Consider the following 24365-nt stretch of genomic DNA (forward strand, 5'->3'; position numbering starts at 1 on the left):
AACGCGGTCCTAACCCTGCTCTGCCCCAGAACCCCACTTCACCCGGGAGACGCAGACGCCAGGCTCCCTAGCACTTTTGTCGCTTCTTCCTCCAGCCTGGCTTCCTAAGCTCTGGGAAAGTTCTGGGCCTCCGGACGTTGTTTCCATCTTCGCCTTCGCTGCCTGGGCCGCATGCCTCCTGGGCTTATTTAGGAAGCGAAGTTAGAGCCACACATTTGGCTCCAGAAATTTGTTCTGACGGCGCGGCCGACGCCCTACAGGGTCGTTTCCGAACGCATTCCCAAATATCCTGGTCCTCAAGCCCTCACCACCCCCTAGCACAGGAAGCCCCAGCTGGCGGTGGAGCAGGTGTGTTGCTGGTAGCTTATCGCTGGCTTGGAGATAGAGGTGCTGCTGGTAGCTTATCGCTGGCTTGGAGATAGAGGTGCTAGGTACCTGTCCCCTTTCCGACAACACCTGAAACCGTGCCGGGGCACATCCCTCATCCAAATATCCACGTTTAAGGTGTCCGGATTCGTTTGGCTTGACCGCCCCCTCCCCGCGCCAACCCTGGAGGCGTCTTCCGTGGGGTCTTTCTCTTCGAACCCAAAGGGGTACGCGCCTGGGTGCGCCAGGTCCGCCTCTTCCCTGGCGCTGGCCGGGGGCGGGGGTGGGTAGGCTGGGACCTGTGTCTGATTAGCTGGGAGGGGGAAGCCATGGTCCAAACCGCTGTCTGCTGAGCTCCATTCCGTCCAGGCTCTTCCAGGAGGAAGAGGCACGATACAAGAGAGGAGGGGCAGGGGTCCCAGCACTGAATACCCTGGCCGGGGTTTTGACAGCTGCTACAGTCTCTGAGCTCCCGCCTCGCGCCCGAACCCGGTCCCTGCCATGGGGCCCCCTTCCAGCTCAGGCTTCTATGTGAGCCGCGCGGTGGCCCTGCTGCTGGCTGGGCTGGTAGCCGCCCTCCTGCTGGCGCTAGCCGTACTCGCCGCCTTGTACGGCCACTGCGAGCGCGTCCCACCGTCGGAGTTGCCTGGACTCGGAGACTCGGAAGCCGAGTCTTCCCCTCCCCTCAGGCAGAAACCGACGCCGACCCCGAAACCCAGCAGTGCACGCGAGCTAGCGGTGACGACCACCCCGAGCGACTGGCGACCCCCGGGGCCCTGGGACCAGCTACGCCTGCCGCCCTGGCTCATGCCGCTGCACTACGATCTGGAGCTGTGGCCGCGGCTGAGGCCCGACGAGCTTCCGGCCGGGTCTTTGCACTTCACTGGCCGCGTGAACATCACGGTGCGCTGCACGATGGCCACCTCTCGACTGCTGCTGCATAGCCTCTTCCAGGACTGCGAGCGCGCCGAGGTGAGGGGCCCCCTTTTCCCGGGCACTGGGAACGCCACAGTGGGCCGCGTGCCCGTGGACGACGTGTGGTTCGCGCTGGACACGGAATACATGGTGTTGGAGCTCAGTGAGCCCCTGAAACCTGGTAGCAGCTACGAGCTGCAGCTCAGCTTCTCCGGCCTCGTGAATGAAGACCTCAGGCAGGGACTCTTCCTCAACGTCTACACCGACCAGGGCGAGCGCAGGTAAGGGCTGTACAGCCCGGGGCCCCTCTCGGCCCCCGCCCCTGCGTCCGGGTGCAGGCTGCGGGTCCAACTGACTACCGTGTCCGGGTGCGCGTCTGCTGCCCTTTCCAAAGAATCCCCTTGCGACGTTTTCTTTTTTTCTTTTCATTTATTTATTTAATTATACTTTAAGTTCTAGGGTACATGTGCAGAACGTGCAGGTTTGTTACATATGTATACATGTGCCATGTTGGTGTGCTGCACCCATTAAGAGATATACCCATTAGGTGTATCTCCTAATGCAAACTATGGCAAGGACAAAAAACCAAACACCACATGTTCTCACTCAGGTGGGAATTGAACAATGAGAACACTTGGACACAGGAAGGGGAACATCACACACCGCGACGTTTTCTTTCAAAGCCAGACAGAGTGCGAGCGCCTCCTTTCTCCCTTTTGCTATGACCTTGCTCCGAATAAAGAGACGGCGGAGACCGCGGTCCTTCCCTTGGCCAGTTTTCAACCCTATATCTCCTCATCCCGTTTGTTTCTATTGCTGTGCCTTTTTAGGTCGCTGGTACCCCTGAAGTTTATCGTTTTCTTCAGAAAGCACCTTTCCTCTCTAGCCGGAAGTTTCTTCACCCCATTCAACAAACCCCTTGCCTCTCAAATGTTGGTCCTTGGACCAGCAGCAGCTGTAACCTAGGAGCTTGTTAGAAATGCAGACATGTGTTCTTTTTACACTCATTTGAGATAATATCTCCTACACGGAATGTTTCCTGCCCCTGCACAAGAAGAATTGTCTCTTTCCACCCTCTGAGATCACAATACTGTCCTCCGGCGAACGCCAGGGAAATAGCTTAAGTGGGAGATATCAAAATTTATTTTTTTTCCAACCGGCGATCTCTTTGTCCACTCACACTGGTGGAGCATTTGAGCCGTACACAACTGTATGTACTTTGCCCTTTATTATTAGAGAAAATGTTCTCAGATGTTCTCTGAGGGAAAGAATCCCACTAAATTACACCCTACACCATCTCCTGCACTACTTTCAAAATTTCAAAGGTTTTTAAATAAGTTTAAAGAGTTGCTCTAGTGGATGTATAATAACTTTTGTTTTTAAGGGCAGCATGCTTGGTTTTTCTTTAAAAAATACATCAATGCTTGAAAAAATAGTTTTGAAATTTTCTTGTTTAGATGGTGTGTTACTCAACTTGTGAAGGAATCTTTTGAAATTACTGTGTAGGTCAGGGTGCAAAATATTTCAGAGGAAAAAATAGAAACATTTTACCTACATATCTGACTTTTTTTTTTCTTCTTACTGTAGGTCAGTAAATCCTCCTCTGTTCACCTACCTCTTCCTTGATCCTGTTTCAGTGGGGCTGTGGCCCAGACAAGCTTGCAAAGATGGGAAAGGAAAGTCCCATTCAATTTTTCTGTTGTGTTGCTAACTCTAGTGTTAACTAGAAACCGTATTTTCAGAACATTAAAATTCAAGCAGAAAGAAATCTTAATAAAGTTCTGCAGATGTGCATAAACCAAGGTAGAGCTCCAAAATTGTGATGTTTTGGAAGAGTTGTTACTCTCTGGGTCTCTGCTTCTGAAACCACAAGGAAAAGACGCCTAAGGTTAAGCTTGAAGCCAGGGTCATGAGGAACTTGCAACAGAAGGATGGCTTGTGGTATGCCAGATTCTGGGAGCCCAGCAGGCCTGAGTTTGAACCTGAGCTGTGTGAATTGAGCTAGTCTCTTAACCTCTCTGAGTCTGTTTCCTGATTCACGGAATAGATATAATAACTGTCAACTATTAGAGTACTGTGAGAATTAAATGAAAAAGGGAGTACACAGTGACACATACAGCCTGGACAGTGGTAACTGCTATCCTTAGGTCGGATTATCATTATGATCAGCTTCCTTGTTATCTAAACGCAGAATCTGCCAAGTTCCTGGTATATATGAGTCTAAGAAGATTCTCAGAGGAGAAGAAGGCAGAAGCTGGGGAGTGGGGAGTTATTGCTTAATGGGTATAGATTTTAGTTTTGTAAGATGATAAGAGTTCTGGAGATAGGTTGACAACAATGTGAATGTTCTTAACACTACTGAACTATTATACACTTAAAAATGGTTGAAGTGGTAAACTTTATGTTATGTGTATTTTACTAGAATTAAAAATTTTTAACAAGCAAAAATAAATTATAGATCAGTGAGTTTAGAATGGAGTTTAGAAATTTATATGTTTTGATGATTGTCTCAGATAATTCTGATGCCTACTGTTGGCACCTCATATGGTTTTTTTGTGTCCCCACCCAAATCTCATCTTGAATTGTAGTTCCCATAACCCGGTGCGAGGTAATTGGAACATGGGCGTGGTTTCCGCCATGCTGTTCTCCTGATACTGAGTGAGTCTCATGAGATCTGATGGTTTTATCAGCATCTGGCATTTCTCCCGCTTGCACTCAGTCTGTCTTGCCGCCTTGTGAAGAAAGTACCTTTCTTCCCCTTCATCTCCTGCCATGAGTATAAGTTTCCTGAGGCCTTCTCAGCCATGCAGAACTGTGAGTCAATTAAACCCCTTTACTTTATAAATTACCCAGTCTTGGGTATTTCCTCATAGCAGCATGAGTACGGACTAATACGCTATCTCATACTTTTTTCTAACTTTTTTTTTTAATAATTATAGATTCACCAGAAGTTGCAAAGATAATGTAGAGAGGTCCTAGGTACCCTTCATCTAGTTTATCTTACATAATTATAGTACAATATCAAAAGCAACAATTTGACATTGGTACTATGCATATATATGTCTTTATGTCATTCATCATATGCATATATTTGTGCAAAAACTACCACAGTAAGGATACAGAACTGTTCCACCTTAAAGATCATTCCTGTACTTCTCCTTTATATGCACTCGTACCACTCCCTAATCATCTCTAACCCCTGACAACCACTAATCCGTTCTCCATCTTTGTAATTTTGTCATTTTGAGAGTGTTCTATAAATGGAATTATATAGCATGTGACCTTTAGACCTTTCTGACTCAGCAAAATGCCCTTGCGATTCATCCGAGTATACATCAATAGTTTGAGTCTTTTTATTGCTAAGTACTATTCCATGGAATGGATGTATGACAGTTTATTTAGTCATTCATCTATTGAGGGTTATTTTGGTTGTTTCCAGTTTTTGGTTTTACAAATAAATCTTCTATGAATAATTGTGTACAAGTTTTTCTCTTTAAGAGGTGGGGTCCCTCTCTGTTGCCCAGGCTAGCCTCAAACTTCTGGCCCCAAGGGATCCTCCTACCTTTGCCTCCCAAAGCACTTGTACAGGTTTTTGTGTGGACACAGTATTTATTTCGCTGCGACAAATGTTCACAAGCATTATTGCTGCATCATATGGTAGTTGCATGTTTAGTTTTAAGAAATTGCCAAATTGTTTTTCAAAGTGGCTATACCATTTTATACTCCTACCAGCAATATATGAGTGATAGATGTTCTCTGTATCACGGCCATCATTTGGTATTGTCACTATATTTTAGCTGTCCTGATAGGTGTATGGTAATATCTCATTGTGGTTTTAATTTGCATGTCTCCAATGACTAATGATGTTAAACATCTTTTTGTGTGCTTATTTGTCATCTGTATATCAGTCAGTGAAATGTCTCTTCATGTCTTTTCTTATTTTCTAGTAGATTTTATTTTTTACTGTTGAATTCTGGAAGGTCTTTCTATATTCTAGATCTAAGTCCTTTGTGAGATATATATGGTTTGCAAATATGTTCTCCCAGCCTATAGCTTGTCTTTTCGTCATCTTAATAAGGTCTTTCAGAGAATAAAAGTTTTAAATAAAAGTTTTAATTTAATTTTGATGAAGTCCAATTTGTCTATTTTTTAATGGATCATGCTGTTGGTGCCATGCCTGAGAACTCTTCACCAAGCCCTAGGTTCTGCAGATTTTCTATGTTGTCTTCCGAAAGTGTTTTATATTTAAATCTATAATCCACTTTGAGATAATTTTTTAAGATGTTATGTTTAGGTTGAGGTTAATTCTTTTGCCTATGGATATCCATTTTTCCAGCATCATTTGCCGAAAAGACTATCCTCCCACTATTGAATTGCTTTTGCACCTTTGTCAAAAATCAGTTGGCCCCACTATTACTGGATTCTCTATTCTTTTCTGTCAACATAGGTGTTGATTCCTCTGCCAGTACTACATAGTCTTGCTTACTGTAGCTATACAATAAGTCTTGACATTGTCTTCTTTTTTTAGAATTGTTTTAACTATTTTAGTTCCTTTGCCTTTCCTTATGTATTTTATCATATTCTTATATATAGCTACTAAAAATCTTATTAGGATTTTGATAGGACCTATGTTAAACCTTTATGTAAATTTAGGGAGAATTGATGGCTTTGCTATCCTTAAGATTCCATTCTATGAGCATGAAATGTCCATTTATTTAGATCTTTGATTTCATCAGAACTTTATCATTTTTAGCATACAAATCCTACATGTTTTGTTAGATTCACACTTAAATATTTGTTTATTTCAGAAATAGTAAATGGTATTATATGTTTAATTTTGGTTTTCTACATGTCTGTCGCTACTGTATAGAAATACTGCTTTGTATGTTGATCTTGTATCCTGTCTGCTTGCTGAATTCATGAGATCTAGAGCTTTGTGTGTTTTATTTTGTAGAGCCTTTGGAATTGTCTACATAGATCATCATGTTGTCGACAAATACAGACAGTTTTATTTCTTCAGTTTCAATCTATCTGCCATTTATTTTCTTTTCCTGCCTTATTGTGTTGGCTAAAACTTCCAGCACTATGTTAAACATGAGTGGTAAGAATGAACATTCTTGCTTTTTTCTCCTCATCTTAGGGGGAAAGTTTTTAGCATTTACAACTGAGGATAATATTAAATGTAGGTTTCTGTATATAGTTTTAATCAAGTTGAGAAAGTTGTCTTCTATTTATATTTTTTTCGAGAGTTTCTTTTGCATGAATGCATGTTGAATTTTTCTAACACTTTTTCTGCATAAATTGGTATAATCATGTGATGTTTTTTCTTCTTGAGCCTGTTAATATGGGTATTATATTGATTGATTTTTGAAAATATCGAGCCAGCCTTAGTTCCCCACCCTTCTTTTTTTTTTTTTTTTTTTTTTTCAGAGATGGGATCTCACTCTGTCACTGAGACTGGAATGCAGGGGCACAATTATAGCTCACTGCAGCCTCGAACTCTCAGGTCCAAGTGATCCTCTTGTCTCAGCCTCCTGACTAGCTAGAAGGACAGGTGCCCATCTGGTCCCCCACCCTTTTTGATAAGAGCCCTTGCTGTATAGTAGAGGAGAGTGGACAGCCCCTTCTAATGCAGGGAGGAAGGTGGGGGAAGACAGACAAAGGAACAAATGGAGAAAGTAAGAGTCTTTACTTTCTACCCTCCTCCTTCTGATGGTATAACCCTCAGACAAATTTTTCTATGAAAGTAATTTTTCAGTAAGTATTCCCAGGAAAAATGAGCTGGAGAATGGGCAAGTGTGACTGAGAAAGGAAGGAGGCCAAGCTGGGATATGCAATTAAACAAAGTCCCATGGAGGAAAGTTCTATAGAGTGTGAGTGGTTATCCAAGATGTGACTTCCAAAGGAATTGCAGCCAGGCTCAGAGGACTGGCCATTCAAGCAATAGCCCAGATGAGGGCCCCATCCCCAGTGGAAACCACTGAGCCTTGACTATTACGAAGGAATGGTTTACAAGTCATACCATCTGATGAATTCAAAAAGTCTTCTCCTTCTAAGAGGTCTCCTCTTTCTCTCCCCTTTCTCAATATGGCCTTTGTGTACAGGAGGAAGCGTCTTAGTTCTCATTCTTAAGGAAATAAAAGAGCCCTGGTTTATCCTGTTTTGGGATTCGCTGAGCTTGTATCTGTGGGTTTAAGGTTTTCTTCACATTTGGAAAAACTTTCAGCCATTATTAATTTTTTTTTCCTGTTTCGTACTTTTTTTCTCCTCTTATTCTGGGACCCCAATTACCTATTAGGCTGCCTGACATTACAGGCAGGTCCTGAGGTTCTTTTCATTGTTTTTTAGTATGTTTTCTCTGTGTGTTTGATTTTGGATAGTTCCCATTGTTTCATTTTCAATTTCATTAATTATTTTTATCTGCAGTGTTTAGTTTGCTTTTAGTGTCATCCAGTGAAATTGTTATTTAAGATATTGTAATTTTTGGCCTGGTATGGTGGCTCAGGCCTAAAATCCCAGCACTTTGGGAGGCCGAGGCAGGTGGATCACGAGGTTGGGAGATCGAGACCATCCTGGCTAACACAGTGAAACCCCGTCTCTACTAAAAATATGAAAAAAAATTAGCCAGGTGTGGTGGCATGCACCTGTAATCCCAGCTACTCATAAGGCTGAGGCAGAAGAATCGGTTGAACTTGGGAGGTGGAGGTTGCAGTGAGCTGAGATTGTGCCACTGCCCTCCAGCCTGGGCGACAGAGCAAGACTCCATCACAAAAAAAAAAAAAAAGATATTGTAATTTTTATCTTTAACATTTCTACATTCTTATATCTTTCATACCGTTCTTCGTAATGTTGATTTTTAATATCCTTGAGCATATTAGATATATTTATAATAGCTGTTTTAATGTTCTTGTCTGCTAAGTTTAGCATCTCTGTCATTTTTTGTTTTGTTTCTATTGACTTCTTTTTCCTGGGTTATCATGCACATTTTCTTGCTTCTTTATATTTCTAATGATTTTTAAAACAGCTTCATTAAACTATAACTGACATAAAATATACTGCACATATTTAAAGTATAAAACTTGATAAGTTTTGTCATCCATATACATATGTGGTGGTGAAACCACCCCTACAATCAACATTAATAAACGTATTCATCACGTCCAAAAGTTTCTTCTGCTCTTTATAATCTCTCCTTTCTACATCACTGTAACCTTCTTATCTTCAGGCAACTTTGGATTTGCTTTCTGTAGATTAATTTGCATTTTGTAGTGTTTTATATGAATAGAATCATACAATATATACCCTCATGTCTAACTTCTTTTGTTCGGTAGAATTACTTTGAAATACATTTTTTTTTTTTTTTTTTATTTGAGATGGAGTCTTGCTCTGTCACCAGGCTGGAGTACAGCGGCGCAATCTCATCTCACTGCAACCTCCGCCTCATGGGTTCAAGCAATTCCCCTGCCTCAGCCTCCCAAGTAGCTGGAATTACAGGCATGCGCCACCACGCCTGCCTAATTTTTTTTTTTTTTTTTTTGTATTTCAGTAGAGATGGGGTTTCACCACGTTGGCCAAGATGGCCTCGATCTTCTGACCTTGTGATCCACTCGCCTTGGCCTCCCAAAGTGCTGGGATTACAGGTGTGAGCTACCACGCCCATCTGAAATACATTCTTTTTGTGTGTAGCAGTTATTTTGTATTACTGATAGCATTTCATTGTATTGATATAACACAATTTGTTTATCCAACAAATTACCAAGACATTTGGGTTGTTTTCAGTTTTGAGCTGTTTACAAATAAAGCTTCCAGGAATACTCATATACAAGTCTTTTTATCAATTCATTTTTCTTGAGTAAATACCTAAGAGTGGAGTGGTTAGATCATATGAATATTTAGTTTTTAAGAAACTGCAAAACTGTTTTCCAAGGAGTTTGGTCATTTAAAATTTTTATCAATGTATGGGAGAATTCTAGTTGTTCCAAATCCTTACCAGCACTTGATATTGCCAGACTTTTTCATTTTATCCATTCTAATAGGTGTATAGTGTTCTTCATTACAGTTTTACTATATATTTTCCCAATGACTAAAAATGTTGTGTATCATTTTCTGTAACTATTTGTCATCCATCTATTTTAGCAAAGTGTCTGATAAAATCTTCAGTCCATTTTTCTCTTGGGCTGTTTTCTTATTGTTGAATTTAGAGAGGACCTTTTCTCAAATACATGATTTGCAAATAATTTTTCAGTTGTGGCTTGTCTTTGTATTCTTTTAATAGTGTCTTTCAAAGAGCAGAAGTTTTACATTTTAATGAAGTTCAGTTTATCAATGTTTCCTTATACATATCAAGCTTTTGTTGTATCTATGAAAACATTGTCTATCCCAAGCTCATACAAATTTTCTTCTATGCCTTCTTTCAGAAGTTTTATAGTTAGATGTACGATCCATTTTGAGTTAATTTTTTCATATGGTGTGAGGTATGGATTAAAGAGTTTTTTTGCCTATGGACATTGAATTGTACCACTGCCATTTGTTAAAAAGTCTGTGCTATCTGTACTGAATTGTGTCTGCACTTTTGTAGAAAAATCAGTTTTTCATATATATGTGGGTATATTTTTTGATTGTCTAGTCTGTTCTATTGATCCATTTGTGTATTTTTATGCCAATTCTGTATTGTCTTGATTACTGTAGCTCTATAGTAAATCTTGAAACTAGGTATTATTCATCTACCAACTTTTTTCCAGTTATTTAGGATATTCTAGGTCCTTTGCATTTCCATATTAATTTTAGAATTAGCTTGTTAATATCTATTAAATAAAGAAAAAAAAGCACCTGCTGGGATTTTGACTGAGATTATGTTGACTCTACAGAAAAATTTGAGGAGAATTCAAATGTTAAAAATATTGAATCTTCTAACCCATAAACGTGGTATATCTCTCTACTTATTTAGGTCTTCTTTACTCAGTTTTGAGCTGTTACAAATAAAGCTTCCAGGAATATTCATGTATAAGCCTTTTTATGAATTCAGTTGTAAATTCAAGTATTTTTACGAATTCAGCTGAAAGTTTGTATGAGCTTGGGATAGACAATGTTTTCATAGATACACCACCAAAAGTTTGATATCTATAAGGAAACATTGATAAACTGAGCTTCATTAAAATGTAAAACTTCTGCTGTTTGAAAGACACTGTTAAAAGAATACAAAGACAAGCCACAACTGAAAAATATGTTCATAACTGTTTTATGAATTCAGGTTTTATATTTTTCACTGTATATATCTTGCACATATTTTGTCAGATTCATTCCTAGGTATTTTATATTTTAAATATCTATTGTTAATGATATTTTTTTAAATTCCAATTTCCAATTGTTGCTAATTAATTTTTGCTTGTTGACCTTGTATGCTACAACTTTGCTAAATCACTTCTTCATTTAGCATCCTTTTATTTAAAAGAAAAGCTTTTAATTTTCCATTAAATTCTCTACATAGGTTGTCATACTGTCTTGAATAAAGACAGTTTTACTTCTATTTTAGTTTCAATGCCTTTTATTTATTTTTCTTGCCTTATTTCAATGACTAGAGCCTCTAATACAACATTGAATAGAAAAAGTAAGTAAAGATATTCTAGTCTCATTTCTTATTGTAGAGTGAAAGCATTCAGTCTTCCATCATTAATTATTAATTATGATTTTTCCTGTAAGGTTTTTTTGGTAGATTCTTTTCATTAGGTTGAGAATGTTTCCCTTTATTTATAATTTTCCAAGAGCTATGATCAGGAGTGGATGTCATATTTTATCAAATGTGTATTGTGCATCTTTTGAGATGATTATATCGTTTTTATTATTTAATTTGTTAATATGGTAAATTACATTGATTTTCTAATGATAAACTAGCCTTGCATTTTATTTTTCAAACAGGGTATCACTTCTGGTGCCCAGGCTGGAGTGCAGTGGTGCAATCACAGCTCACTACAGCCTTGACTTCCAGGGCTCAGGTGATTCTCCCACCTCAGCCTCCTGAGTAGCTGAGACTACAGGCACATACTGCCATGCCTAGCTAATTTGTTGGTATTTTCAGTAGGGATAGGGTTTTGCCATGTTGCCCAGGCTGGTCTTAAACTCCTGAGCTCAAGCAATCCATCTCCCCTGGCCTCCCAAACTGTTTGAATTACAGGTATGAGCCACTGCACCCAGTCTACCTTGAATTCTTGAAATAAATTCCAGTTGTTCTTGATGCATTAGCCTTTTAATATATTATTGGATTTGATTTGCTAAAATTTTGCTTAGAATTTTTGCTCTATGTTCGTGGGAGTTATTGACTTGTAGCTGTAGTTTTCTTGCAATGTATTTGTCCAGCTTCGATGTCAAAGTAACACTGGCTTCAAATAATGCATTCAGAAGTATTCCCTTTTCCTTGATTTTCAGAAAGAATTTATATAAAATTGGTAATAATTCTTCTTTAACCATCTGATTGAATTTCACCCATGAGGCTATCTGGGCCTGGAAATTCTTTGTGGAATGGTTTTTAACTATGACTTAAATTTATCTAATAGATACAGGGCTATTTAGGTTATCTATTTCTTTATGAGTAAACTGTGGTAGTTTGTGTCTTTCTAGGAACTTATCCATTTAATCAAAGTTGCTAAATGTATAAGTACAAAATTGTTCAAAATATTTCCTTATTATTTTAAACATCTATAAACTCTGTAGTGACATCACCTCTTTTATTCCTGATATTGGAAATTTTTGTCTTCTCTCTTTGGGAGCTGGAGCCCTTATCTAGTACCACTCTACCACTTACTAGTTGTCTAAACAGTTTCTTCAGCTTTCATAGGTTTCTTCTACTTCTAATATTCAATAAGTTTATTTGGTCTGCCTTGAGATTTATCTTTTTTTCAGGCTGGTAAATATGGACTTTTTGTTATGGAAAATTCTTTAAACATATACAGAATATAATAAGCCCCCGTTCATAACCCAGCTTTGGGAACACCTTTTTCAATAATATTTTATCTAGCATTACTGTTGAGCTGGAAGTAGGAGGTAAGGTTTCCTGTTTTAGCTCAGTCCACCATCATAGTAGAAAGTTCTTTGCCTTTAATACTTCATCTAGTCTCTTTCTAGACATTTCAGTTAGTCTTTTGATGCTACAAATATTGCAGACATAGTTGTAGAATGCATTCCTAGAAGAGAAATTGCCAGATCGAAAGGCCTATGTATTTATAATTTATACATTACCAAGTTGTTCGTAGGAGGTTATACCAATCTATACACCTACCAACTCTAAAGATACATTCACTAGACTTTAGGTAACAGTAAAAGAGTAACACCTAACAATTTATTATGTTAAAAACTCTTAGAGGTAATGCTGATTGCCATATAAGTACCAATAAAACCTAGTTTAAGAAAGCAGGCATTTGAAAGTATATGTGTTATTAAAGTTTTATGTCTGGTAAGCTAGTAACACTTTTCAACAAAAGATCTTAATAAAACTTCTTGGGCGTGCCTTGAAGTCTTCTCATTTCCTTTTTAGTTGTTGATGTGCCTCGTGTCTCTTAGCCATTGATGCAAACTCCTTTGGAACACTCTGGTTTGCTCTTTCCAAAATATTAATCAATTTGGAGGCAACCCTCCAATCATTTCTAGTCACACGTGTAATTGACACTCCAGTCCTTCCGGCTCTTCCTGTGCACCCTATTTAGTGTACATATTCTTCAGTGTTCCATGGAAAATTGTAATTATAGATAACTGTAATATCATGGACATCAAGACCTCAGGATGTTATGTCAGTAGCAATTGATATTCACTTGACCTATTTTAAAATTCTCTAATGCTCTCTCCCGACCAATCTCTCTGTTCTGTATCATCATGCAAAGACTCTACTGATATATTTCCAAGTATTAGGTCACTTGATAAATGATCTGCAACTGCCTTTTGGGAAACGAAGATAATCACTTTGTCTCTGGGTGAAATACTATCTAGAAAACTTTGGATATAAATTCATTTTTCTTCCTCTATGGTGATCATTATATTTGCTTCACTAAACTTAACAGCAACCAGATCCAGTGTACCAGCATAGACAAGCATGGGCTCTTTCAAATAAGATTGTATGAGTCAATGAACTGAATATGGCCAAGTTGCCTGGTCATAATATTCTGCCTATCTGGGCGCACATCTAACAAAATCTTCATTATCTTGGGTTCAAACCCCATGTCCAGCATCTTGTCTGCTTCATCTAAAACCAAGTAGGTTACACTTCTCAGGCTGACAAAGTTATTCATTTGCAGATCATCCACTCTTTGGGGAGTTGCAATTATGATATCAACATCTTTCCTAAGGTCTTCTATTTGTTTGTCTCCATCTCCACCACCATATACACCAATACTTCTAAACTTTTATTGTATCACTCAGCTTCCACTTAAAGAGTTAGCTCCTGAGTGGGCATAAGGACTAACATGCGGGTCTATTCCTTTTTCCTCTATGTGTTGGAAGTCCAGATGAATATATCCAGGCATTAAATAGCATAATGTATTTCCTGTACCAGTCTGGGCTACCCCTGTAAGATCTTTTCCTTGCAGAGCAATTGGCCGTGTCTGTGACTGAATAGGTGTTGGTTTTTGAAAACCTGCCTTTTTAATGTTTTCCACAACTTCAGAATAACATTGAAAGGCATCGTCAAATGTGCAACTAGGATTGGGGATAGGACGTTTCTTACCATTTTTCAAGTCATCACACATTATATTAAAATTTTCCTTCCTCCAGTTGTCTAATTGCCCTTGGAATATTGAACTTGTTGTTGACTCTTTGTAAAAGGTTTTTCCAATTGGTGATAAATCAGTTCTGCATTCTGGATTGTAATTTGTTTTTTAAAAAACACATTTATCTATTACTACTTTTGCTTTTGTTTGCATCGCCTTGCTGCCAAAAACGTTGACTAATGATTCCAGATGTCCTTTTCTTTATCTGGATTTTGATGTTTGTTGTGCTTTGGCTATCCTTTGTTTTTGACCCACCATGACTGATCACCACACCAACTAAGTTGTTCTTTAATCCGAAACAGAGCAGTGGCTCCCAGTGACTAGCGGCCACAGCCTCCAGGGGTTTAGATGGGTCTCTTCGGTCCCCACTTCTGCCACCCCTATATCCTTCACAACCTCTTTGATTCAGTTCCTCTGCCAACCTCCTCTCTGGTGCTCAGGATACTTTTGAGCTTCGCCAGATAGCAACCACCCAGATAACGGCATTGGCTCCTACTTTTTGTTAGATGAGAATAAGTGCATCTGACCAGCTCTGCACTACCTGATCATGCTGTTGTAGGACTGGTGTCAAGATTTATCTATTTTACTAATCTTCTTGTAGAACCAGTTTTTGGCTTCATTGATTTTCTCTATTGATTTTCTGTTTTTTATTTCAACGATTTGTATTTTGATCTTTATTATCCCCTTTCTTCTTACTTTGAGCTTTATTTTTGCTTTTTCTATACTATGGTTGACACAAACTCATTACTTTAAGACCCTTTTATTTCTCATATTGGCATTTAATATTATAAATTTCCCACTGACTATTGCTTTAATGCCATGCCACAAATGATGTTATGTTGTTTTTATCTTTTTTTTGAAAGTTCAGAATACTTTCTAATTTCCATTTTGATTTCATCTTTGACTCCTGTGTTATTTAGAACTGCATTATTTGCTTTCCAAATGTTTGGGTATTTTCTCATTTTTTATTGAATGCCTGACATTTAAATTTTTATGTTGTTGGATGCTGGATTTAGTTATATTGCTTAGAGAATGCTGGCCCTTTTGGATAGTAACTGAAGTTACTTGGTGATCCTGTTGATTCTTGTTTGATTCTCTTGAGCCATGTTTTTAAGCTCTTTGAGAGTGACTCTAAAGAAGCCTTTACTCTAGGGCTGCTTTAGCGCACTATTCAGGCATCACCCATCTGGTCTCCCTCTGGTTTCAATACTCTGGCTTGAGAAAATTCCAACAACTCCAAACAGTATGTGAACTCTGGGAAGTGTTCAGCTTACCCTTCCCTGGTACTTATTCTTTTCCCAACAGCTTCTCTTTGCCTGACCTCATGACGATTAATATTTGTCCAAAGACTTGAGGGGAATCCTATACAGATTTCTGGAAGTATTTCTTTGCATAGTTACCTCTTCTCTTATACTCTACTCTGCAAATTCTAGCTGTCTAGGTGTCCCTGAACTCTAACGTCTGTCTCTTCAACGCAGTGAGACCACTGAATTGTTTCAGTTTCCCCTTCCTGTGCTGCAGTTTAAAAACTGCTTCAAGGCAGAAAAACAGGGTAATTGTAGCGTTTGCATTGCTTGTTTCTCTTCTCTTGAGGATCACAGTCCTGTGCTTCTGGTTATCTTATGTCTAAAATAGTTATTTTATGTATTTTGTCAGGTTTTAAAACTGTTTTCAGCAGAAGGCTAATTTGAGCCTATGTTACTCCCTTGTGGTGGCAAACAGAAGTCTCATTATCTTTAGATTTGGGAATGCTATTAATTATAAAGTTAATCTCTAGTCGTCTTCATGATATCTTAGTTTAGTTTAGTTTTAGTATTTATTACGTTATGTACTTCAAAGCAGGCAGTGCATTGGAAAGGACCCCAGGCTTGGGACCTGGAGCCCTGATTCTGGTACCACTGTGCACTTGCTGGTCGTCTAATCAGTTGCATAAACTCCTGGGGAGTCAGTTTTCACAACTGTAAATTAAGATGGTGGGACTCTTTAAGGTCTCTTCACTTTTGTGATTTAATAAGAGAACTCATATAATCCCACTTTTGTTCAAAGATTCCCAGAATACTTCTTGCATTTTTGATTCTAGCATTCTCTTGATTAAAGAAAAGAAGGAACTGGAAGATATTTAAGGAAATGAAGATAGAAAGATCAAGATCAAATAAGGAAAGTGTGAAATAGTTGGTGAAAATTAGGATATTTTGGGGGGCCAAATAAAGGTGAAAGCAGCATGATTAAAATCCATGATTTTGTGCAGGTATAGACAGAGTGAACAGATAATAGAAACAGACTTCCTTGCAGTTGCTGTTTATGCTAGGAAATCTGGCATGGTGATTAGGGTATGACACATAAGAGAGAAATTTGAGCAGTATTAGGAAAAGAATTTGTAAGTCTCAAAACAAGGTTGGAGAACTCAAGTGCCAGACACATGATGCTGGTGTCACAGAGGAAAATGTCATTTCATTATCCTATAAAGGTGTCAAACCCACATATTTCATGTGGCTGAGCAGTTCTCTCTGGGAGATGGTTTTGCACAGCAAAGATTCAGATCCTGTGTCTTTTGAAAATGGGTACAGCTAGCATATTGAAAAAGCACAGCTTATAGATTAGTAAAAACACAACTTTGTTTTTCCATTGTCCTTTTACAGTGGGAAATTTAGTCTGTGGGGTAACTTTTCTGCTCTGCATGAGGACTCCAGGAGCGTATAAGTTCCTGCTTATTCTTAGGTGACAGGTGATCTACAGTAACTAAGTCACAAATAAGTTAGATGAGAAAATTAGAAAATCCAGTTCTGTGTAATATTCAAACCTTTGAACTTAATTTACTATTAAACCTCCTTCTCTCCCACCTCCATTTTCTCCTATCCTCCACTCCCTACTCTTGGGCTGGATTTTAGGATGGAAGCCTGCAGTAAGGTAGAGGGTGGTAGTCCTTCTTCTTTTCTTTACCTCACGTTTCTTCTCTTTTTTGCCTATCTTGATAGCTGCTATTTTGATTCCATGGGGGTCCATGGGGCTGGGGGTGACAGGCAGAGGTGATGCATAGGACTTCTTACTTGAGCTGGCACTGTTGTCATTTGGTCTCATTCTGGTCTTACAGATGCATTTTCCCCTTGAGGTGTCATTTTCCTGGATTCTTCAGTGTTTCCCCTCTTTTTCTACAATTTCCTTGACTCAGCAACTTCTATTTCTTTGTTCTGATAGTCACCATGACTTCTTCCTTAGCCCCTAGACACCAAGCAGCATGTCTCAAAGCTCCTCCAGCCTCCTCCAGGTGGCTCTACTGGAATAACCCAAGACAGTCCCCATATTGGCTCACTTTGTTTGGTAGGGCACACAGCTCTTGCGAGGAACACTCATGCCTCCATGGCCTGGGACTGGCATAAGTCCCAAGGCAGCAGCACTCCAAAGAAGTCAGCCATTCTCATGCCTTTTAGATCCCCACCTGGTAGGAGTTAGACCTTGGCCATACCATCAATTTCATCTTTCTCAAAAGTAAGTTGGGCTTCTAAGCCTTTCAGCCTCAGGAAACACTTTCACTGCTCTCTGAGGGATTCTCTCCTCCAAGCCCATAGTTAGAAGTTTGCCCCTCCTCCCAACTCCCTGAGAGCATGGAAAGCTTGGCAAAATAATGCTTCCCCCTCCCCTCCATCAAGAGGTATCTTCTCTGATCTCTTTGTCTCCATTCTCTGACCCTTCTTCTGGGGCCCTCATGTAGCCGAGAAGCCCAACAGGCATACCCAGGTTCTCAAGGCCATTTATTTTGAAAATCTTCATAACATGTTTTGGCACCTTTCTCTGGAATTTTACATCTATTATATTTTGTTGCCTGGTGAAAACTTCAGTTTTCAGATTCTATTACACAAGTAATAAACAAACATGATTCATAAGCCAACCCTTGAACCACAGTCCAGTAGTGTAACATCTGGCTCTACTAAACATTTTGATTTCTGAGTGTGTTATTGTGTTAAAAAAAAAACTGTGTGGGGGGACAACTTGCCTAAGAGTTTTATTTAATATTTGACCAGCTATGCTATTCAGCACTTGTTAACTAGAGCTGTAGACATACAAAGTTCATAAAATAATTTGGAATGAAATAGCTTACTGAGTGGATGTAGTAGTTTTTTTTTATGTTGTAGTAGGTTTATTCTCCAAGGGTGTCATGTGGTTCTTGACCGCAAAGAAAGCAGTGAGTCCATGATCCACTTCCAGCACAAGAAAACAGTGAGTCCATGATTCTCTTTCCAGACAAGAGGGCAGGAAAGTTGCTCTGCAGTACTGACCTACAAAGAGACAAATTCTCCCAAATTAACTCCCTCACCAGCTGACCATTCTAAACACAGACTTAATGGACACCATAATAGCATGTTTCAGTGAGATTTGAAGGGAGGAAAGGGTGGTGGATGGTTCTATTTTCTGAGGTCAAAATATCTTTACAGGGTTGCTTGAGTCCAAAGCACAGAGAAAAGGGAAGGAAACACCACTGTGAGGTTCTCAGAGGTGGCATAACTAGATCATATGTGCTACTGGTTAGACTTGACTTTTGCAGTTAAGGTTGAGAGCCAAAGGCTGTGTGTTGTAGGGATTTTCCGCTAACTTTTGGTTTGTTTGCATAAAACGAGGGAGGGAAATAGTTGAATTAAATTTGAGAGACTTTATTTTACTTATTTGGAGACCTGAATCATGGAATTGGAAGATGCTTGCTTGATGTTTGATTTGCTGAAGTGGTGACTCTTTAAGCTGGCGTCTCCACCTGCTTTTACGATCCAGGTTCACTTTTGGAACCTGTAAAATAAAAGTTTCCTGCTTCCTTAAAGAGTCTAATTTTCTCTCCACTCCCCACCTTGCAGCCTCTTTGAGATTCATAAGCTTTGTGAGGTTATGGCAGCTGAGAACTTATGATCAAGCTTTACTTCCTATAGTTTCTGTTACAAAGACAATAGGCATTTGTTGGCTTTTAAAAAATACATAAGCATGTATTTTTTAATATGCCACTGGTTGTACAAAATATCCTATAATTTCAGAGGGCTCAAAGACCTCCTGAACGCCATGCATGAACCTGGAAGGGGTTTCTCTCAACTTTAGATGACTCATGGGCTCTTTTTCCATCCTGCTGGATATCTTAATCTTTCTTAGAATCACCGTTTTAGAGTTCTGAGTGGACTTAGAGATCATCTATATTTTATAGAAAATTTAAGTGCCATATAAAGCAACTTTCCCAAAGTTACGCAACAGTCTTTACAGATTCCGAGCAAGAACTCAGGTGGCTAAATTTCCTGTTCACGCCTGTTCTTTCCGCTATATTGTCAATGGCTTGAATTTTCTCTACTTTGTCCCATCCCCTTAAAGACAGTAACCAAAACCATAAAACAAATGCCAGTATAACAAACTCTGCCAAGGTACTTTATATTCTTTTGCATATACTGATATCATGCTGCTTCTATTTTATATTAGTTCTTGACTAAACAAATACTTACACAATTGCTGTGAACCCAGATTTTTGCCAACTATTATAAATGATACAGAAGAAAAAGCTACATCACCTCTCATTTCTAGCAGTTTCAAATTTACTGGGGAGACAAATATGACTCATGTTTAATCTGTGGTCAGCTGTAGCCCCTAGAACATTTTTTTTCGATTTTTATTTTTTGTGGGTATAATAGTAGGTATATATATGTGTGGGGGTACATGAGATACTTTGATATAGGCATGAAATGCATAATAATCACATCATGGAGAATGGGGTATCCATCCCCTCAAGCATTTATCCTTTATGTGACAAACTAATTATACCCTAGTTATTTTTAAAAGTACAATTAAATTACTTTGACTATAGTCACCCTGTTGTGCTGTTAAATACTAGTTATTATTCATTCTTTCTAACTGTTTTTCTTTTGTACCCATTAACCCTCCCCACCTCCCCCAACCCTGGGACTTTTAAAGATGCATCTGTAACTAGTGATTTCCAAGCATCCGTTCCATCATATAACCTATCCCTCTTTGAGTTCTTCTATAGTTCATCTGGATCAAGAATGATTTGTGAGATCAGAAGGGATATAGGAGAATTCAAAGGTGATTTATTGGTAAATGTAATTACCAATAATTTAAAAGCTCAAAGAGTACAAGGTAAATAGTGTCATTATTTTCTAGGTGGGGAAACTGGGGCTTAACAAGATTGCATGACTGTCCAGGATTTCTCAGTTGGTAGTAGATGGAGTGGAGTAGGGTCTTGCAGTGAAAGTAGCTGGTGTCAGAGCCCACAGGGCTCCTTCCAGGCTATGTGAGTAAGCATATAATAATGTGGGCAAGAGCAAATAAGCCAAAACAGGCCTTACTATAAATTATTGTTTTTGTCAATACAGTGAGGTTATGACACCTCAAAATAGCTGACTGAGAGTTGTTTGCATATGCCAACTGTCCTGTGTGAACGTCCTAAAGCTGTGTGAATTTTTATGCGAGCAGCAGCCTTATGATGGTGAAGGAGGGATCACAAGGGTAAGTAATGGATGGCATAGACTCTTGAGATATCTTTGTTAATTCACCTCTTTTTATCCAAGAATTGGCCCTGATGCAAAAACAAATGTATCAGAGACTTTAAGTCTCAGGACCTTAGCTGAAAAAGGAATTTGTCATCCACAGTTGTCATCTAAAGACAGGTTCCCAGGTAAGCAAGTCTTGGCAAACGGGATAATGAGACTGCAGGGTTTTTTTTGTTTGTTTGTTTGTTTGTTTGTTTTGAGACGAAAGTTGTTTGCTGGGATCTATGCTGTCATCAGACTCAGGCAGTGTTTGCAGAGGGTAAACCTGACATCTTCTCGTCTGCTCAGGGTATTCTTGTCCCTACGCTTTTCCCTGTAAGTCACCAGTGTGTGGTGGGATAATGTTACTCTTTGTATTTTGTGTGGTGGGATAATGTCACTCTTTGTATTTTGCCATGGAGTTGGAGGAAGAATCAGTGGGGATTTGATACATTTACCCATATATAATTGACAGTTGTTTTGTTCAATCATCATGTACCCATATTGTTTACTCCCAAGGGTGTCCAAAATAAAACTTTTTGTAAGTTTTTAGCTAGGAAGAAGAGGAGGCATGTGAGAAAAAGAAAAATATATAGACATTCTTCCACCGACTTTTACTTTAGTGGAAGATGAAAGCAATGGACCATTCCCAAAGAAGTAATCCTGGCTTTATAAAGACCTGGTTCTCAAAAGACTGATGTTGCATATTTGCTATATTTGTTTCTATTCTGTTTGTAAAAGGTTTTAAATGTTTACGATGTAATAAAGCAAATATTATTTTGTGGTTTAAAAGTAAAGAGTGTGGTTGTATTTTAGGTCTTAAGAGAATTCCAAGGTGCCATGATAATTGGAGTGTGTTGGTGTGATGGGGTGGGCAGTGAGGAAGATGAGAGGAAATTTCCTCCAACACATCAGGCTAACTTACAAGCCATTATCTCTCAATACTTTTTTTATTCCACTGGGTTGAGATAAAAATAAATAAAAATTTCCCCAAAATGTATTTCAGGGCCCTGTTAGCATCCCAGCTGGAACCAACGTTCGCCAGATATGTTTTCCCTTGTTTTGATGAGCCAGCTCTGAAGGCAACTTTTAATATTACAATGATTCATCATCCAAGTTATGTGGCCCTTTCCAACATGCCAAAGCTAGGTAAGTAATGCTTTCTGTCTGTATCTAGCTGTCTATCTATATAAGCTTTGTAATCACATTTACACCAGCAGCTTTTCTAGGCAGTGTATTATGGTGTATTATAATTACAGTCTACTATAATTAGGTAGAGCAGTCACCTGGGGTATGTATCAGCATCCACATCTTGGAGATGGTAAATCCTGATTCCTTTCGTATTAGAAGCTGGGGATATTATACTCTTCTTATATATAGGCAGTTTGCCTGCCCCTTAGTTTGGGCTTCAACTGTTGATCATTAGTGATAACAAGCTGGCGGGCTTAGTCTGAATCTGATGCACAGCTGTGTTTCATTTGGCTCGTGTGCCTTTTTTTCTTTTGATTAAACCAGTTTCCAATTTAAAAATATCCAGAGATTTTACATAAAAATTTAAATGTGAAAACTTAGAAGTTCTAACAACACTGGACCTACAGCTCTTGCATGGCAGTGATCAGTTACATTTGAGAAGAGGCTTTAAGTCTCAGGACCTTAGTTGAAAAGGGAATTTAGCCTCCGCATTTGTCATCTAAAGGCAGGTTCCCAGGTCAACAAGTCTTGCTGTCTCCAGCAGGAGGTTGGCTGCGTCCTGCAGCCTCTTCTCAGGTGATCCTCACCACTCCCTATTAGCATACACCAACCCATTTCACATCAAGTGCCTGGCCCTTGTAGGCATTTGAGTTTGTGATTTCAGCTTTAAAGGCCCCAGGTTGCTTCCACTAAAGTCTTAGTTGAAACCTGAGAGTAGTAGAATTGCACCTTGTTGACCTACCATGGGGCCTGGGCAGCTCTAGATTAAGTGTTGTGAGAAATGGGCTGGACTAGAAAACAATAGAATTAGGTGGGAGAGAAAGGAGGTAGATTGGGGGCTAAGCTTATAGTGCTCGTGGATTTGGTCCTCAATCAAGCCCATATTATTAAAAATGCTGATTCAGGCCCAAGATCCTGTTCTGAGATTTTCCTAATGTAGTTTTGGATAGCTTAGGAGTAGGTGGAGAAATCTGAACTGCTAGACTATGAGGAATAGCTGGAAAGGAGTAGCTGGGTGACAATTGACTTGACAAATTATTTCAAAGACATGTTATTGCTTAGATTTGCTGTGATTTGAACTAAAATAAAATTCTCTAGGTCAGTCTGAAAAAGAAGATGTGAATGGAAGCAAATGGACTGTTACAACCTTTTCCACTACGCCCCACATGCCAACTTACTTAGTTGCATTTGTTATATGTGACTATGACCATGTCAACAGAATGGAAAGGGGCAAGGAGGTGAGTGAGGAAGATTCTGTAGGTAAGGGAGAGTGTACTGGCTGCAGATCATTCATCTATTCTTTCTGCATTCAGTGGTTATGCCTGCATATCCCCAAATCTCTTCCTACTTCTCTCTCCCAAGCCCTGTAAAAGTTCTTAGTGTGGCTTTGCAGAATGGGACATAACATTTCCTATTGCCATTCTTTGGATAGGTTTTCATGGAAAGAGTCCATGTTAAGCCCACTCCTCAAGGCAAGGTCTGTGCCTCCCCTTCCCAGTGTGTTTCTGCTTTTGCAGAAGACAGGAGAGAATGGGGAGCACTGCTGCCCTGGCACCTTGATGTTTGAGTTTAGTATGTGATGTGTACTTAGCCCGGGGTTAATGGTGTCTTGAAGCTTGGGTGATACTCAAAACAGTTAGCAACCAGCATGGCCAGGCATCAACGAGTCAAAACAGACACCAGCCAGGGACAACTGCTATGGCTGAAATGGTGCATGCAGGTTAAAATATTATCCCTATTGTTCTGTGAAAGGGCCATATAAACAAATGGACCCCCAAATGCAGAAGGAGCTGAGAAACTGAGGAAGGAGGCAGACAAATCTAGTTTGTTGGTTTGGAATGTTTTATTAGTGGAACTTAAAGACAGAAGCATGGTCTTGGGTGGCTGCAAGACAAGTAGATCTTTGCTCTGTAACTCTCCAGACCCAGGGCTTGTATCTTGGGGGAAAGCATGCATGCTCTGGAAGGAATGTGTAGTTGGCCACATCACAGCCTATGATTTCCAGAACAACAAGGGTGGTTTTGAAGGAAACTTACAATGAATAGGTGTTTCTACATAATGAGTTAACACATTAACTAGACATTTAGAGGCACTCTCAGACTCAAGGTTAGTCAGAAGTTACATAGTAGATTAGCATTTAAAATAAAGTCACTCTTGTCCCCATACCTATCCAGAAGCTGAACTGCCACGTTCTTCAGTTCTGGAGCATGCAACACTTTTTCTGAGTTGTGTAAAGTCAGCACTCTGTCCTGAAATAGCTGGTTTTCACCCAATTACCCCCTTTATCATAATCCTTTAGGAAAATATGGAGGTTATACTGGCAGTGCTTTATATACTCGTTCACTCCCTATCACAGCAGGCCTTAGGCCCAGTTCTTTCTAGACATGTAGACTTCATCAAGCTGAGAAAAATCAGGCCCTATAGCTCGCTAACATTCTCTCCGGGGCCCGAGATCTTCCAGGCTTGCACCACTGACATGTGGAGAAAAGGAAGCTGTGGGTGAGCCAAGCCTCTCATCAGGGGAGAATCACTCAAAGCTACTCCTCCTTCACAACTCCTAACCTAGTGATGAATTAATAATATTGTGTTGGCTGAGCGATTCTCAAAGCTCCTCCTAACTTAATGAATTAAT

At 39.5% G+C, this 24365-nt stretch overlaps 1 protein-coding gene across 1 annotated transcript in view; it reads left to right on the plus strand.

Annotated features, from left to right (window-relative positions):
- Positions 1–689: 689 nt before the first annotated feature.
- Positions 690–24365, plus strand: part of LVRN (laeverin) — a 65082-nt gene continuing 41406 nt past the window's right edge. The window contains exons 1-3 of the mRNA XM_030823444.1: positions 690–1562; positions 21549–21691; positions 22832–22971. Coding sequence (XP_030679304.1) covers positions 868–1562; positions 21549–21691; positions 22832–22971 — 978 coding nt within the window. The 5' untranslated portion in view covers positions 690–867. The remainder of the gene's footprint in view (positions 1563–21548; positions 21692–22831; positions 22972–24365) is intronic.

This window comes from Nomascus leucogenys, chromosome 2, assembly GCF_006542625.1.
Source record: "Nomascus leucogenys isolate Asia chromosome 2, Asia_NLE_v1, whole genome shotgun sequence".
Taxonomy (NCBI): domain Eukaryota; kingdom Metazoa; phylum Chordata; class Mammalia; order Primates; family Hylobatidae; genus Nomascus; species Nomascus leucogenys.